This window comes from Dendrobates tinctorius, unplaced genomic scaffold, assembly GCF_039654945.1.
Source record: "Dendrobates tinctorius isolate UK_male_01 unplaced genomic scaffold, ASM3965494v1 ptg000020l, whole genome shotgun sequence".
In the NCBI taxonomy this organism is placed as follows: domain Eukaryota; kingdom Metazoa; phylum Chordata; class Amphibia; order Anura; family Dendrobatidae; genus Dendrobates; species Dendrobates tinctorius.
This window is the reverse complement of record NW_027361688.1, coordinates 8,456,456-8,474,642: the sequence shown is the minus strand read 5'-3', so window position 1 is coordinate 8,474,642 and position 18,187 is coordinate 8,456,456. Positions and strand designations below refer to the sequence as shown.

General features: G+C 44.6%; 1 protein-coding gene across 1 annotated transcript; it reads right to left on the bottom strand.

The window, feature by feature from the left end:
• Positions 1-8,418: 8,418 nt before the first annotated feature.
• LOC141083375 (E3 ubiquitin/ISG15 ligase TRIM25-like) lies at positions 8,419-11,363 on the bottom strand. The gene has a single exon (XM_073567592.1). It carries the CDS (start codon positions 11,340-11,342, stop codon positions 9,756-9,758), a length of 1,587 nt encoding a protein of 528 aa, XP_073423693.1. The 5' UTR covers positions 11,343-11,363; the 3' UTR covers positions 8,419-9,755.
• Positions 11,364-18,187: the final 6,824 nt, after the last annotated feature.

Here is an 18,187-nt window from a genome sequence, read left to right as displayed (position 1 = left end):
CTGGGGACAGAATGCTGGACGCTGGTGGCAGAATGCTGGATATGAGGGCAGACTGAGACGGGGCAGAATGCTGGACATGGGGCAGAAGAATGCTGGACGCTGGGGCAGAATTCTGGACATGGGGTAGAATGCTCGAAGCTGGGGCAGAATGCTGGAGACTGAGGCAGAATGCTGGACGCTGCGGGCAGAATGCTGGACATGGGGGCAGGCTGTGAGCTGGGGCAGAATGTTGGACGCTGCGGGCAGAATGGTGGACGCTGGGGGTAGAATGCAAGAGACTGGGGCAGAATGCTGGACATGGGGGCAGAATGTGACAGTGAGACACAGGAGGGGGCAGAATGTGACAGTGAGACACAGGAGGGGGCAGAATGTGACAGTGAGACACAGGAGGGGGCAGAATGTGACAGTGAGACACAGGAGGGGGCAGAATGTGACAGTGAGACACAGGAGGGGGCAGAATGTGACAGTGAGACACAGGAGGGGGCAGAATGTGAGACACCGGGCATGATTGGAGATAGATGGAGCAGGGTCATGGGGCAGGATGGATACGATTTAGACAGATTGGTCAGGAGGGGAGATCATATGGGGCAGAATGGATACTGATGAGGGTGGGATGGGAGAACATATGGCTGAAGCCAAAAATGAGACACACGGGAGTCAGGATGGGGGATATTATTACCATAGGGGCTAATTAAGGGATATTATTACTGCAGTGATGTATTTTATTTTCTTGAGGATACTGTTGTAAATGGGGGGGCGGTCCTGTTACTGTGTAGAGTGATACTATGTCGCCTTTTTTTCTTCATGTGGTGTAATGTAGAAGTTGGGAAAAAATAAGTAATGTGTTCTGCAAGCGGAGCTCTAGATAACTGTGTTATTTCCTGCAGAGACAAGTCCTGGCTGGAAGACGTGATGGCGATCTGTGCTGGATGAAAGATGAAAAACAAAGATGAAGGACTTCACCTAGAGACATCACTGGTGAGTTAGTGTGTTACCTGTACACTGACACTATGTACAGAGGTCCTGTGTATAATGTCACCGGTGATCACTGTGTTACCTGTACATTATATACAGAGCTCCTGTGTATAATGTCATTGATCACTATATTACCTGTACACAGACACTGCATACTAAGTACAGATCTTGTGTGTATAATGTCTCTTATGGTCATAGTATTATGTTTTTTTAATTAATGTCAGTATTGCAGTATTCAGTCTCCATGTGGTGGTAATATGTGGTCTGGGCGTGGTGCAGTGGTATTTGTCCCTTGTATATTCTATTATTTGGTCACTTTGTGGTGGTAATTTGCGGTCTGTTCATGGTGCGGTGGTATTTGTTCGTTGTATGTGATATTATTCGGTCACTATGGTAGTAATATGTGGTCTGGTCATGGTATGGCGGTATTTGTTCCTTGTATGTCTTATTATAGGTCACTATGTGGTGGTAATATGTGGTCTGGACATGGTGTAGCGATATTTGTTCCTTGTATGTGATATTATTGGTCATTTTAAAAAATTGAAAAATAAATAAAAATATACCTAAATTGTATTACATATTTTAACAAATATTTAATAGGTTACAGTAGAGTAGGGCCTGGCCAAAAGTGTCTACCCTGTTATGGTGGCGACGTAAAACAATCTTTTGGCCAAAGCAAAAGCTGCTGGCTATATGTGTGACCTGGTGATGGGAACTGTTAATGTGTGATAGGTGAGAAGTGGAGTTTATCCAAGAAAGCGGTGGGACTGTGGACAGTTCGAGTGGTGGAGGCGGGGCTGGATGGAGCCTGGGCGGAGTCTAAAGGGGGCCCCGAAAATTTTGCCAGTATGGGGCCCCGAAATTCCTAGTGGCAGCCCTGCTGCTCCATAGTTATGCCCCCATATATTGCTGCTGTAAAAAAAAAAAAAGACATACCTCTCGTCGCTGGGGGCCCGGTGCCGGTGTCCTGAGCAGGCGGTGACCGGTTCTGATGTCACCGCTGGCTCAGGACCCCGACACTGGCGATATGTGCCGATCCCCACTCCATGGCTGCGCGCTGCTCTGTCCTCTCCTCCTCTGCGTCCCGTCAGTGACGTTCAGGCAGAGGGCACGGCGTTCACTAACTACGTCACTGCGCCCTCTGATCTGAACATCACAGACAGAGGTGTTAGGAACAGCGGAACGCACTAAATAAAAATGGTAATAAAGTGTGTTTGCCGCTCAGGGTCCACCGTGCAGTAGATGATATGACTGCTGCTAGGTATTGACAGAGGAGCAATATGGCGGTATAATGCGCACGGGTTCAACTTCACCCAAAGTGCGCAGAGCGGGCTCTGTTCACACACAGAGACACCGCAACAAAAACATACAAAAAACACAGCCTGTTAGAGTCACAGGCCTCAGGAAAATGCACACACGGTATAAGGTCACAGGAGCAGGAACTAAGACAGGAGCTGCGTCCGTCTAGACCTACCGTGTGTGCGGCGTCGCTACTGCGAATGCTAAGAAGGGCTGCAACTGCAGCACGGTGCAGGACACGGCCGCTGGATGACACAGCTACAAAGCAGGCGCTATGTCGGATGCTAGCGCAGAGGTGCGGTGTGCACAGTGGCCTAAGGCTTGCCACTGACTGGCGCAGACTACTGAACTAATTCCCTAACCACATGCGTAATATCAGAGGGAAGGGGTCAGTCACCATTCACACATAGCAGTATAAATAAATAATCTTTTTTTAATATAGCGCTAACATATTCCGCAGCGCTTTACAGTTTGCACACATCATCATCACTGTCCCCGATGGGGCTCACAATCTAAATTCCCTATCAGTATGTCTTTAGAATGTGGGAGGAAACCGGAGTACCCGGAGGAAACCCACGCAAACACGGGGAAAACATACAAACTCCTTGCAGATGTTGTCCATGGTGGTATTCGAACCCAGGACCCCAGCGCTGCAAGGCTGCAGTGCTATCCACTGAGCCAGTGTGGAGATGAAAAACCGCAGGCTAATCCGCAGGTAAAACCGCAGGTCTTTTGACCTGCAGATTTACCTGCGGATTTTACAAAATCTGCGCAGCCAAATCCGCACATACCCTAACAAGAGGAGGAGAGGACAGCAGCGTGCAGCTTATACTTACCCCCTCCTGGCACAGTCTCTGCAGTCCCACTGCCTCTCCTGATCTCAGGCTCCTTCCTTCAGCAGTCACGTTGTACTGCTCATTAAAGTCATAAATATGCGCATATTCATGAGTTTAATGCGCGGTACCATGTGACCGCTGAAGGAAGGAGCCTGAGACTGAGAGAAGCATGGAGGCTGCAGAGACCTCGCCAAGAGGGGGTAAGATTACCTGACATCCCCTCCCCTGCCGACCCCCTGGCATATGACTCGCATATAAGCCGAGAGGGGGACTTTCAGCCCAAAAAAGTGGGCTGAAAATCTTGGCTTATATGCGAGTATATATGGTAATTAAAAAATAAACTGTAGCCTACGTTATGTAGAATCATAGAATCGTAGAGTTGGAAGGGACCTCCTGGGCCATCTGGTCCAACCCCCTGCTCAAAGCAGGATTCGCTAAATCATCCCAGTCAGATGTCTGTCCAGCCTCTGTTTGAAGACTTCCATTGAAGGAGAACTCACCACTTCTCGTGGCAGCCTGTTCCACTCATTGATCACTCTAACTGTCAAAAAGTTTTTTCTAATATCTAATCTGTGTCTCCTCCCATTCAGTTTCATCCCATTGCTTCTAGTCTTTCCTTGTGCAAATGAGAATAAAGTTGATCCTTCTACAATGTGACAGCCCATTAGATATTTGTACACAGCTATTAAGTCTCCTCTCAGTCTTCTCTTTTGCAAACTAAACAATCCCAAATCCTGCAACCTTTCCTCATAAGACAGGGTTTGCAGTCCGGTCACCATTCTGGTTGCTCTTTTCTGAACTTGCTCCAGTTTGTTAGTGTCTTTTTTAAAATGTGGTGCCCAAAACTGGACACAATATTCCAGATGAGGTCTGACCAAAGAGGAGTAGAGGGAAATAATGACTTCACATGATCTAGACTGTATGCTTCTGTTAATACATCCTAGAATTGCATTTGCCTTTTTTGCTGCTGCATCACACTGTTGACTCATATACAGTCTGTGATCTATTAGTATACCCAAGTCTTTTTCACATGTGCTGTTGCTTAGGCCTATGCCTCCCATTCTGTATATGCTTTTTTCATTTTTATTGCCCAGATGTAGTACTTTGCATTTCTCCCTGTTAAAAACCATTCTGTTAGTTGCTGCCCACTTCTCCAGTTTATTTAAATCTTTTTGAATCCTCTCTCTCTCTTCTCTAGTATTAGCTATCCCTCCTAGCTTTGTGTCATCAGCAAATTTAATCAGTTTACCCTCAATTCCTTCATCTAAATCATTGATAAAGATGTTGGACAATACATGGCCCAGGACAGAACCCTGTGGTACCCCACTTGAGACATTCTTCCAACTGGATGTGCAGCCATTTACAACCACTCTTTGGGTCCGATCACTAAGCCAGTTATGAATCCACCTAACAGTTGCCTTGTCCATTCCATACTTAGTCATTTTTTCAATAAGGATTGTATGAGATACTTTGTCAAATGCTTTGCTGAAGTCAAGATATACTATATCTACAGCATTTCCTTGATCCACCCAATCAGTGATTCCGTCATAGAAGGAAATTAAGTTAGTCTGACATGACTTATTAGTTACAAACCCATGCTGACTGTTTAATCACTTCATTCTTTTCCAGGTACTGACATACATGTTGTTTAATAATTTGTTCAAAGATCTTTCCTGGTATAGAAGTCAGACTCACCGGCCTATAGTTGCCTGGGTCCACCTTCCCCTTTTTGAAGATAGGAACAACATTTGCTCTTCTCCAGTCTTCTGGGACTTCTCCTGTTCTCCAAGAATTTTCAAAGATTATGGAGAGGGGTTCAAAAATTTCTTCTGCTATCTCCTTCAGTACTCTGGGGTGTAATTCATCTGGACCTGGAGACTTGAATTCATTTAGGTTAGCTAAGTGTTTCCTTACTATCTTTCTGTTTATAGATATCCTGGATTCTTCTATTTCCTTAATAGGACAGTGAAGAACAGTTGATGTTACATTTCCTTTCTGAGAGAAAACAGATGCAAAATAGGAATTTAAAAGTTCGGCCTTCTCAACATCCTGTCTTACCATTTCATCATTTTCATCCTGTAAAAATCCTATAGCATCTTTGACTTTTCTTTTACTTTTGACATATCCCCAAAATCCTTTATTATTGCTTTTGACATCTCTTGCAAGCCTCAATTCATTGTCAGCTTTAGATAATCTGATTTGTGCCCTGCAGGTTCTGCAGACAGCATTATATTCTTCTTTAGCTATGCCTCCCTCTTTCCATTTTATAAACATTTTTTTTTTCCTTTTTAGCATGTGCTTAAGTTCTGTGTTCATCCATCCTGGCTGCCTTAAATGCTTCCTATTCTTCCCTCTTTTCGGAATAGTTAACAATTGTGCTTTGAGAATTTCATTTTTCAAGATTTCCCATCCTTCCTGGACATTTTTGTCTTTAATGATATCCAGCCATTGGATCCCTCCAATTCTCTTTCTGAATCCCTTAAAATCTGCCTTTCTGAAATCTAATGTAGCACGGTAGTAAGAGAAAAATTTGATTTTTTTTTTACTGTGGACAAACCTTGGATATAGCAGAATCTCAGCACAAGAGAATTACAACCTCAGATGTGGCCAACTTTTTGGAGTACGGTAGTAACACAGCAAATTTATATTTTATCATGAGTAACCCTATATGGAACATATCTGCACCAAAGAATGAAAAGATTAAATGTAGCCTGCTCTAGGTAGCACGATAGTAAGAAAACCAATTTCCATTTTATCATGTGTTCCTCTGGGTGGAGAACAATATCAGCACCCAAAAATTTCAAACGGACATCTGGCCTGCTATATAATGTTACTAACAGAAGAAAGCATTTTTCTTTACTGTGGATGAGGCCTGTATAACATAGGAGCTATGCTCCAAAAAATGACAAACTGAGCTCTCCCCTACTGTATCACATTAGTAACAGAAGAAAGTATTTTTTTTTTGTATGGATGAGGCCTATATAACATAGAAGATATGCTCCGAACAATTTCAAACTGACATCTAGCCTGCTGTATCGCGTTTGTCACAATTTTTTTTTTTTTTTTTTACTCTTCCTGAGGTCTGCACACAGCTACATTTCACCACCACAAAATGAGAAGGTGGGAAATGGCGTGCTGCATCACATTTGTAACAGAAAAAAATAAGTTTTTTACTCAGCAACAGCTCTGCACACAGATGAATTTCACCGCCACGAAATGATGAGGTGATATACGGCGTGCTGTATCACGTTTGTAGCAGGAATAAATTGTTTTCTTACTCTGCATCAGCTCTGCACACAGATGAAGTTCAGCGGCACTAAATCACAAGGTGAGATATGCCTTGCTGAATCACGTTAGCAACTGAAAAAAAAGGTCTACTCGCACATGGAGCACAATAGAAGCACTGCACAACACACTTCTATGAAATGTGCCTTGCTGTCTTTGTTGACCTCCCTAATGGCACAAGAAAAAAATCTGCTGGACACAGGACTAGCTAGCTAGAAAGAACCGCCCAGCTAACTAGCTAAAATCTATCAGCACCGAGGACCAGCGTCAGCAGCAGCCTCTCTGCGCTGTTATAGTGACAAAATGGCGCAAAACAAGATGTCCGCACTTTATATAATGAGGGAATGTGATTTCAGCAGCCAGTGGCACAAGCCCTTGTGACTGGACATTGGAGAAAAAAAATTTACAAGCACGCCGCCCCTCTGCGCTCTCCCCACCCCCTACCCTCACCAAACACAGGCCCCACGCTTGTCTTACACCACCACTATCCTAGCCAAAGTGCTGAAAATAGCAACGCAATTATTTTCCCAGACTTTTTAAGAAAAAAATGTTCGTGTTTCCGATCACAAATCCAAATGTGCCTAATTTGTTTGGCGATCGTTTTCTGAACATATTCGCTCATCTATTTATATAATCCCCTTGTAATGTTTTCATTTGCTGTTCTGTCCAGATGTCACCGTATCCCAGAATTCCAAGCGGAGGAAGTTCACTGACCGCCATATTGGGACACCCAAGTGATGGGTGTCTCAATATGGAAGCTGCTGGTGGTACCAACCTATTGTGCGGTACCACCAGCAGAACACCGTCGCACCACACACACACAGCTTCGTGTGCGGTACCTCCAGCGGAACACCGTTGCACTGCGCCTGTGTGAATTCCGTGCAGGCGCAGTGAATCATTCGGCTGATCCTGGTGGCAGATGCGTGACGTGTCTACAGGCAGAGGAAGCTGGTCACATTAAAGAAAGGGGTTTTCCCACGAACGAAAGTTCATTTTAAAAATTGTCAATTGTCAATACTGACATTACAGCAGGGATTCACAGAGGATTCATTTTGTGAGGTAAAACATTTCACGGACTGGTTTTAAACAATATTTTACCTCACAAAATGTATCCTCTGTGATCTCCTGCTGTAATGTCAGTATTGTCTTTTGCTTCCTCCCCTGCCCAGGAGCTGTGGTATGTTCTGTACACAGTCAGACATGGGTGGGAGAGACAGAGCACAGGGGGGAGACAGCTCAAACGGGACAGCACATGAGGGGAGAACACAGCACAGGAAGGAGAGAGACAGAAGACAAGAGGGAGAGCACATAGAGTAGACGGGTCAAAGAAGAGAGCACAGACGGGAGAAGTCAGCACATGGGGAAAGAGAGAGTGGATAGGTGGGTGAGCACATGGGGGGGGGATTCTCAAAGCTGCAAAGCCTGCCCCAGCGTGACATTACTGCCCTCCCGATGTGATAGCATCAGGCCTCCATCTAGTCTCTAATAAAGATCAAGGACCATTGGGTTAAGCTGTGAGACAATAGATTGAATCAAAGCAATAAGGGAACTTCTTCTAAGCGGCTCAAAAGAAAGATAATGAAGAATGGACAATTTGAATACTGACCCTATTTGGGTCAATGTATGTAATGGATTTTTTATGTGTTTTTTTCACTTACAAATTGCATAAAAATCATGAAAATCTGCAAGTAAATTTTGTATTTGAATCTTTTTTTAATGTACAACATTTATATTCCTGCTGGATTGTTGCTTCTTGCTCCTGTGATATCACGTTTTCCTTCTCTAGAAACGATACTTTTTTTCTATTTTATTTTTCAATATTTATTTATTTATTTTTTTATATTGTATATACCTTCCTGTAGCAGTCATTAGAGCAACACTTTTTATTCAGAAAATGAGCTCCACATTGATGTCTGTAAGCAAAAAAAAATGCAGCAAAATGCAAAAACAACTGACATGGTAAATTTTAAACATTTGCACCTTTCAAATTACAAGCGAAAAATGAGGCATCTTGTACATAAAATTCCAAAGTTCTCATTTAATTTGCTGGTACTTTATTCTGCACAGGTTTTTTTGTCATTTCAAAAATTACATCATATGCAATAACCTTCGAGATACTATTAAAGGACCAGAATTGGGAAGTTCATGCGAGAAATCCTTCCAGAATAGTCAAATAAAAACAATTATGCAAAGAGGGCGCCAAATATTCACAATGAAAGAATTATTATTGCACATGTTTGATTGCAGGTATGTAACCAGTTATTAGTTATAAGGGGCAAACACTTGGAATTTAAACACGTTTTGATCTTTAAGCTTGTCTTTATTTTATACTACAATTAGTTGAATGATCTAAAACATTCAGGCTGAGTTCACACGTGGCGTTTTTTTCGCGTTTCCGCGGCGGTTTTAACCGCGCGATTTTGCCGTGAAAACGCGAAAAATAAGCATCCCATGCATTCCTATGGGATTCCGCAATGCTGTGCTAATGCTGCGGTTTTTACAGCGGCGGAATCGCTTCACGGTAAAAAACTCAGCATGCTCATTAATTTCGCGGAATCGCGGCGATCCCGCACCCATAGGAATGCATTGTTCTGCTTACTTCCCGCATGTGGCTGTGCACACCATGCGAAAAGTAAGCAGAACAATTGCGGATGGTACCCACGGTCCGGAGGAGAGGAGACTGTCCTCCGGGCTTTGGGTACCATATCCCTGTAAAAAATAGAATTTAAAATAAAAAATATTGTTATTCTCACCTTCCGACGTCCCGCGCAGCCTTCCCGCCTCTCTCCACGCTCTCGTTCCCAGTAATCCTTTGCGAAAATGCCCGTGATGGCGTCCGTTCTCGCGGGATCACGAAGTCTCGTGGTCATTCGCGCGACGTCATCGCGAATTACCGCGAGACATCGCGATCCCGCGAGAAAAAGGCATTTTCGCAAAGGATTAATGGGAAGGCTGCGCGGGACGTCGGAAGGTAAGAATAACACCATTTTTTATTTTTTTTTACATTTTATCTCTTACTATTGATGTTGCATAGGCGGCCTAAGTAGTAAAAAGTTGGTCACACTTGTCAAACACTGTGTTTGATGAGTGTGCCCAACCTGTCAATCAGTTCTCCAAGCGATGCTACAGATCGCTTGGAAAACGCTAGCATTTTGCAAGCTAATTACGCTTGCAAAATGCTAGTTTTTCCGCGGGAAAATCGCGGGAATTTAAAATGCGATTTTCCCGCGGAATGGAATTCCGGAATTCTCGCTGTAATTTCCGCAAGAGTTCCGGTACGTGTGAACCCAGCCTTAAATGCAACAAATCTGAGATATTCTTTATCGTATCAATGGATGTATCACGTTATAAAGGTTTCTTCTAGTTACTTCTCCCTAATATCTTTATAGAACCTTTATATACATATAACGCAGCATGAAGGGGATCAGAGACAGAGACAGTGAAGGTGTGTAAGTGTCTGATGGGGTCACACAGCTCATAAAAGGACAACTGCCCGGCCTCATAATCCAGACAGATCCTGACTCTATCACTGGGGATCTTGTCAGGTAACCGGATCTCTTTACTGCCATGTATCACTGAATACTGATTATTATATCTCCACAAACCCCAGGACTTGTTATTATATCCAATCACTGACTGCTGCCCCCTCCTTTCTATACTGGGGTAACACATCCCCACAATCCAATCTCCTGATCTACTGATCTCCAGATCCCAGTAATGTCGTCCTGAGGTAAATCCCCTCCTGCTCATCACCTGATAATACTGGAATCTCTCTGCTGTTTCTGGACGTTTCTGCTTCTCTTGTGTCCCGGTTGCAGTTTTCAGGTCGTCTGATATAAGGAGATTATTAGCAGCTGTGGTTACATCCAGTAATATGTCTGCAGGACTCGCCACATAGATCCCGCTCCTTATACCTGTTACTACGTCACATAATGTGTGTAATGTGTGTGAGATCACAGCCACATCCAGGTCATCTCCATCATGGGGCTGTTTATCATGTCCTCCTGTGTCCTCACCACCTCCCTCCTCCTCAGGATCACACAAGTCACCGGTGTCTGGTTCCTGTAGGACAGTCAGTGGATCCGTCATGTTACACAGCTCCTCAATGTGTCTCATCTTCCTGGAGAGCTCGTCCTTCTTTATTTCCAGCTGATGGATCAGAGCAGACAGTGACAGTGACTCTTCCTTTTCCTGCCTGGAGATCTCACTCAGGACCTTCTTCTCCAGGTCGTCCACCCGTCTCCTGATGTCTGTACACAGGGCAGTGACTCTCTCGGCTTCTCCAGCTGCTTTTTCTTGAGCTTTTCTCCAGCTCTCCTCCAGACTCCGGACTCTTTCCTCAGTCTCCTTTCTCTTTGTGTTCATTTTCTGGAGAACATTTCTTAGTTTCTTCTTCTTCCTCACAGAGGCCTCATCCAGCATCTCCACTTGATGTCCCCGATGTTCTCCGGCCAAACTGCAGGACACACAGATACAAGCTGCGTCCTCAGTGCAGTAATATTCCAGGATCTTCCTATGGACAGAACATTTCCTTCTCTCCAGAGAAGTGCTGGGATCAGATAAGACGTGTTCTGGTGATTTGCTGTGAGCTCTCAGATGTTTATCACACAGAGAAGCCTCACAGTGTAGACAGGATCTAACAGCAGGTACAGGAGAGTCCACACAGTAAGTGCAGAAGATCCTGGTGATCTCCTCTTGTTCTCGCTGAGTAATCAGGAAACGTTCTGCGACATTATGGAGATTTATGTTCCTCATCAGTGACGGCCGCACCTGAAACTCTTCTCTGCATTCAGGACAGGAATAAACTCCAGACTTGTCCTGTGTATCCAGCACACGACCAATACAGACCCGGCAGAAGTTGTGTCCACATCTCAGTATTGCAGGGTCCTTAAATGTAGATAAACAGATGGAGCAGAGCAGCTCGTCTCTCAGATCAGCAGACGCCATGACTAACGGAAGAAGGAAGAAATGAAACTACAATTATCTGATCCTCAGAAAGCAAAGGTCAGGTTCAACTATGTAGACACAGGGTGCAGCAGAATTGTAACAGGTATTCAGTCCTCTTTATCTGATCTATGAATATGTATATACTTCATAATAGATTAATAGATGTGTGTGTGCATATATATACAGTGGGGAAAAAAAGTATTTAGTCAGTCAGCAATAGTGCAAGTTCCACCACTTAAAAAGATGAGAGGCGTCTGTAATTTACATCATAGGTAGACCTCAACTATGGGAGACAAACTGAGAAAAAAAAATCCAGAAAATCACATTGTCTGTTTTTTTTTCATTTTATTTGCATATTATGGTGGAAAATAAGTATTTGGTCAGAAACAAGCAATCAAGATTTCTGGCTCTCACAGACCTGTAACTTCTTTAAGAGTCTCCTCTTTCCTCCACTCATTACCTGTAGTAATGGCACCTGTTTAAACTTGTTATCAGTATAAAAAGACACCTGTGCACACCCTCAAACAGTCTGACTCCAAACTCCACTATGGTGAAGACCAAAGAGCTGTCAAAGGACACCAGAAACAAAATTGTAGCCCTGCACCAGGCTGGGAAGACTGAATCTGCAATAGCCAACCAGCTTGGAGTGAAGAAATCAACTGTGGGAGCAATAATTAGAAAATGGAAGTCATACAAGACCACTGATAATCTCCCTCGATCTGGTGCTCCACGCAAAATCCCACCCCGTGGGGTCAGAATGATCACAAGAACGGTGAGCAAAAATCCCAGAACCACGCGGGGGGACCTAGTGAATGAACTGCAGAGAGCTGGGACCAATGTAAGAAGGCCTACCATAAGTAACACACTACGCCACCATGGACTCAGATCCTGCAGTGCCAGACGTGTCCCACTGCTTAAGCCTGTACATGTCCGGGCCCATCTGAAGTTTGCTAGAGAGCATTTGGATGATCCAGAGGAGTTTTGGGAGAATGTCCTATGTTCTGATGAAACCAAACTGGAACTGTTTGGTAGAAACACAACTTGTCGTGTTTGGAGGAAAAAGAATACTGAGTTGTATCCATCAAACACCATACCTACTCTAAAGCATGGTGGTGGAAACATCATGCTTTGGGGCTGTTTCTCTGCAAAGGGGCCAGGACGACTGATCCGGGTACATGAAAGAATGAATGGGGCCATGTATCGTGAGATTTTGAGTGCAAACCTCCTTCCATCAGCAAGGGCATTGAAGATGAAACGTGGCTGGGTCTTTCAACATGACAATGATCCAAAGCACACCGCCAGGGCAACGAAGGAGTGGCTTCGTAAGAAGCATTTCAAGGTCCTGGAGTGGCCTAGCCAGTCTCCAGATCTCAACCCTATAGAAAACCTTTGGAGGGAGTTGAAAGTCCGTGTTGCCAAGCGAAAAGCCAAAAACATCACTGCTCTAGAGATCTGCATGGAGGAATGGGCCAACATACCAACAACAGTGTGTGGCAACCTTGTGAAGACTTACAGAAAATGTTTGACCTCTGTCATTGCCAACAAAGGATATATCACAAAGTATTGAGATGAAATTTTGTTTCTGACCAAATACTTATTTTCCACCATAATATGCAAATAAAATGAAAAAAAAAACAGACAATGTGATTTTCTGGATTTTTTTTTCTCAGTTTGTCTCCCATAGTTGAGGTCTACCTATGATGTAAATTACAGACGCCTCTCATCTTTTTAAGTGGTGGAACTTGCACTATTGCTGACTGACTAAATACTTTTTTTCCCCACTGTATATATATATATATATATATATATATATATATATTTATATATATACTCTGCTCAAAAAATAAAAGGAACAGTTAAACAACAGAATATAACTCCAAGTAAATCAAACTTCTGTGAAATCAAACTGTCCACTTAGGAAGCACCACTGATTGACAATCACTTTCTGTTCTGTCCCCACATGAGGCGAATGGAGGTGTAGTTGATTGGGGCTGGGAGAGATTTCTAACTTCCGTTTCCTCAATGCAGAGCAGACAGGACCATTGTTGCTGTTTTGCGTCCGGAGAGATGATACACACCAGATATTGTGAAGTCCAGACTTGTTTATTGGAAATCTGGACATACAGCGTATGATTGGTAATGCAGTACTTCTCCAGGAATGCAGATGTAACAATCCAGGTGGTACAGCAAGATGCAGAAAATTGTGTGTGCAACGAAGTGGTCAAAAAACTGATGCCTTTCACAGCCTGGTAAATGTATCTCTCCCGGGTGAAGATGAAAACTAGAATGGCAGCTAACAGGAAGAGAAGCAGTGACTTTGACCAGGAAGTTGAAGGCATGTACTAAAAATAATTAGCTGCAGTCTGCTATACAGAAAAAGGATAGCAGGTGGCAGCAGACCAAATGCAAAACTGATCACAGCATGGAAAATAACACAATCTATATAAAGCACAAAAATCATAACTTTAGATGGGACAGCACACTCCCCGTCTGAAATTCCGTAAGGGATTTCACTATATTAATGTTTTTTGTTTAAGTAAAGTTCAATAACCTAGAAAGGAAACACAAATATGCATGCAATCATAACAACTTCAAAACGAGGTAAATGATAGTCAGTTCCTGAGACAATCCAATGGTATCCATCTTCGGATCGGAGAAGCCGCACTAGGCCAAACTGTCTCCGACCCAACAGTAATCCAATGGACAAAATAGTAGGGCAGTGTTCTGTTTGTGGTTCATCCTACCGGAACGTCCTCAATTGGCAGTATCAATACAAGCTCGTGGATTGGCCTCTGAAATGTCTTAGGCTCGCCTTTCCTAAGAACCTTCAGCTCCACCCTCTGGACCTTACCGTCTTGACTAGGGAAAGTCTTTGTAACGATTCCCATAGGCCAGTCGATCCTTCGGCCTTGTTGTTCTTTCATTAGTACCACGTCTCCTTCTTTCAAGTTCGGTTTATTCTGTCGCCATTTTCTTCTTCCTTGGAGAGTCACGAGATATTCCTTTCTCTACCGGTTCCTGAAATAATCAGCGAGGTACTGCACACGTTTCCACTGTTTCTGGTAGGTGTTTGCGTGAGTAAACTCTCCACTAACTGTTAGCGGGTTCCCGGTCTTTTGGGTGAGAAGAGTAGCTGGCGTAAGGATGGTCGGCAGTTCGGGATCCATTGACACTGGGACAAGTGGTCTTGAGTTGATTATAGCAGAAACTTTGGCCAGAAGAGTAACCAAGGTCTCATGCGTAAGCCTTGAAGAGTTTACGTCCATAAACATAGAGTTCAGGATGTTGCGTGAGATCCCGATCATCCTTTCCCAGGAACCTCCCATGTGAGAACTATGCGGAGGATGGAAGATCCAGGTGCAACCTCTTTTTGCCAACTGATCCTGAATTGGCTTGATGTCAATATCCAGCTCTCGACATGCACCGATGAAGTTGCTTCCGCGGTCAGACCTCAACTGGTTCACCGGTCCACTGATCGCTAGAAACCGTCGGAGAGCGTTGATCAGGCTGGATGTGTCCATAGACTCTATTACCTCTATGTGGACAGCACGGACACTCATGCAAGTGAATAGTACGGCCCAACGTTTGCTGTTGGCGTGGCCACCTCGACCACCTCGAGTTCTGCGTGCAGATACCATCCATGGCCCAAAGACATCTAGGCCAACATAGGTGAAAGGCGGCTCGGCACTCAATCTGTCAGAGGGCAGGTCGGCCATTTGTTGATGTACCTGTTTTCCTCTGGTTTTCCGACATTGCACACCGCGATGTAGTGATCCTGCTACACGTCTTTTCATACCTATGATCCAAAGCCCTGCAGACCGTAACTTGCCTTCTGTGAGCTGCCTGCCTTGGTGCTCGGTTTTTTCATGAAAGTGCCGGATCAGTAGATCAGTGATATGATGTTTACTGGGAATGATGCAAGGATGTTGCTCTGAAGCCGCAATCTTGGCTTGATTTAAACAACCACTGACTCTCAGCAAACCGAAGCTGTCCATTACTGGATTCAAATGGGCAATGGGGCTTTTCAGAGGGATCTGCTGTTTGTGGTGAAGGCATTCCCATTCAGTACTGAATATGCTCTGCTGGACGTAACGTATTATAAGGGACTCACAGTGAGAAATGTCCTCGGCAGAGAGTGGTTTATGGCAGACGTGCCAGCCGTGACAGTCTTTGTCTCCAAGTGAATTGTGATATGATCTCGCAATGTGGACTAACCTTGCGATAGTCTTGACGAGTCTCATCCAATTGGAGAAGCGTTCGAAGCGCTGGCAACCGAGGCTGGAGGTTGGTTTAGTGTTCGTCGCCAAAGCACTGACCTCGGAGTGAACTTCTGGATCGCCATCCGGATCCTGGATGCTGAAGACATCCTGGACATAATCACTTCCCTTCTGTTCCAACAGAAACTTAAGACCTGAAAGCCAAGAAGAGTTAGCAAAGGACCTTATAGACAAAGGTCTAGTTTCATGGTCAGCTGGATTAAGTTCAGATGGGATATAGTGCCATTGTTCAGGCTTGGAAGACCTCTTTATTCTCTCAATGCGGTTACTGAAGAACACGTAGAAGCGCCTTGTTTGGTTGTAGATGTAACCTAAGACAACCTTACTGTCAGTGTAGTATTGCACGTCATCTATGTTGGTGTCCAGCTCGTGCTGTATAAAGTCTGCGAGTTCTACTGCAAGCACGGTTGCACAAAGTTCAAGCCTGGGAATAGTATGATCGGGCTTGGGAGCCAACTTAGCCTTGCCGAAGGCTAATCCAAAGTGATCTTGATTGTCGGGTCCCGTCACCTTCTGATAGGCAACTGCTGCAATGGCCTCCGTGGATGCATCCGAGAACACATGGAGTTCCTTCCTAGTACTAGCAGCAAGTGAGGTTCTGGCGTAGCATCTCGGTATGTGGATCTCATCCAAGGCACACAAAGACTGCTTCCAGGTTTCCCATTTTGGTTCCTTCTCGGGAGGGAGTGGGGCATCCCAGTCCTTGACGGTTTCGGAAAGCTGTCTCAGAAGGGATTTACCTTGTATGGTAATTGGTGCTACGAACCCCAGTGGGTCGTATAAGCTATTCACCACTGACAGGACACCACGTTTAGTGAATGGTTTGTCTGCACAGTTGATTTGGAAACTGAAGGTGTCAACTGACAGGTTCCACCTCAAGCCTAAGCTTCTCTGCACAGGTGGACAGTCTGGTCCCAGGTCTATGTCCTTGAATCCTGGTGCGTGGTCACTTGAATCAAAGGCTCTCATGACAGCCTGGCTGTTTGAAGCAATTTTGTGCAATCTAAGCTTAGCTTGGTACAGCATACCTAGGGTCCTCTTGAGTAGATCGATAGCCGTTTCTTCTGTGGGTAGAGATTTTAGTCCATCATCTACATAGAAGTCTTTCTCTACATAGTCTCTGGCATCTGTTCCATATTCGGCCTCTCCTTCTTGTGCGGTACTCCGCAGGCCATAGGTTGCCACTGCTGGGGAAGGGCTGTTCCCGAATACGTGCACCCTCATGCGATACTCCACCATCTCCTTGCTGGGGTCATTGTCCTTGTACCACAGGAACCTGAGGAAATTCCTGTGGTCCTCTCTGACTATGAAACAGTGGAACATCTGTTCAATGTCGGCGGTGATGGCGATGGGCTCTTTCCGGAACCTCATCAACACTCCTACTAGGTTGTTTGTAAGGTTAGGACCCGTGAGGAGGACATCATTGAGAGATACACCTTGATGTTTGGCGCTTGAATCAAAGACAACTCTAAATTGCTTAGGTTTCCGTGGGTGATATACTCCGAATGAGGGTAGGTACCAGCACTCCTCATTTTCCTTTAAGGGAGGCGCTGGCTCAGCATGGTTATTCCGGAATATCTTGCTCATGAAGGTGACAATGTGTTCTTTCATCTCCGTTTTGTTGCTTAGTGTGCGCTGGAGAGAGTTGAATCTGGACAAGGCTTGTTCACGATTGTTCAGGAGTCTTACCCTGATAGTTCGGAAGGGTAGGGGAAAATCCCAGTGATTAGTCTCATCCTTCAGGAACTCATTGTCCATTATCCTGACAAATTCCTTGTCTTCCATTGACGGGGCTACATTGTTGTCATCCTTGGTTGTATGAAACACCGATCTTCCCAAGTCATCTGCATAGGGAGAAGGAATGACATCAGGCAGCTGTACAGGATCTGGAGGCTTCTCTTTCACATCGTAGTGATAAGGGCATGGTTTGCAGAAAGTAGCTCGTCCATCTCTGCGTACATAAGTCTTAAAGGAATCGACTGTTGTTCGGTCCAAGCACATGTTTCCTATGATTACCCACACTAAGTCGAGTCTCTGTGCGTAGGGGGCATAGTCAGGACCATTGCACTGTTGACGGACTTTATGTATCCTTAAATTGTCTCTGCCAATCAGAAGTAGGATATCAGCATCTGAGTCCATAGGTGGGATAACACTGACTAGGTGCCTTAGGTGTGGTTGGTGGAACGCAGCTTCTGGGGTAGGGATCTCATCCCTTTGGTCGGGTATTTGATCGTATTCGATTAGCGTAGGTAAGGGTATTTCTACGCCTCCGTTGACAGGAGAAGCAATGAAAACTTGTGCCCTCCTGCCACTAGTCTCTATGCGGCCTGAGCAAGTATTCAGAGTATAGGGCGTTGCTGGTCCCTTGATTCCAAAGGCTTCAAAGAACATAGGTCCAGCTAGGGATCGATGGCTCTGATCGTCAATGATGGCATACATTTTTACTGCTGTGATATACAATGTCTGAGAAGTATGAGGTTTTTTTCTGTAAAGTATGATGTTGTCTGTTGGAACTTTCTAGAAATCCGGCATTCTATGCAAAAGTAGCCTGTCAGCTTGTGCAACCCT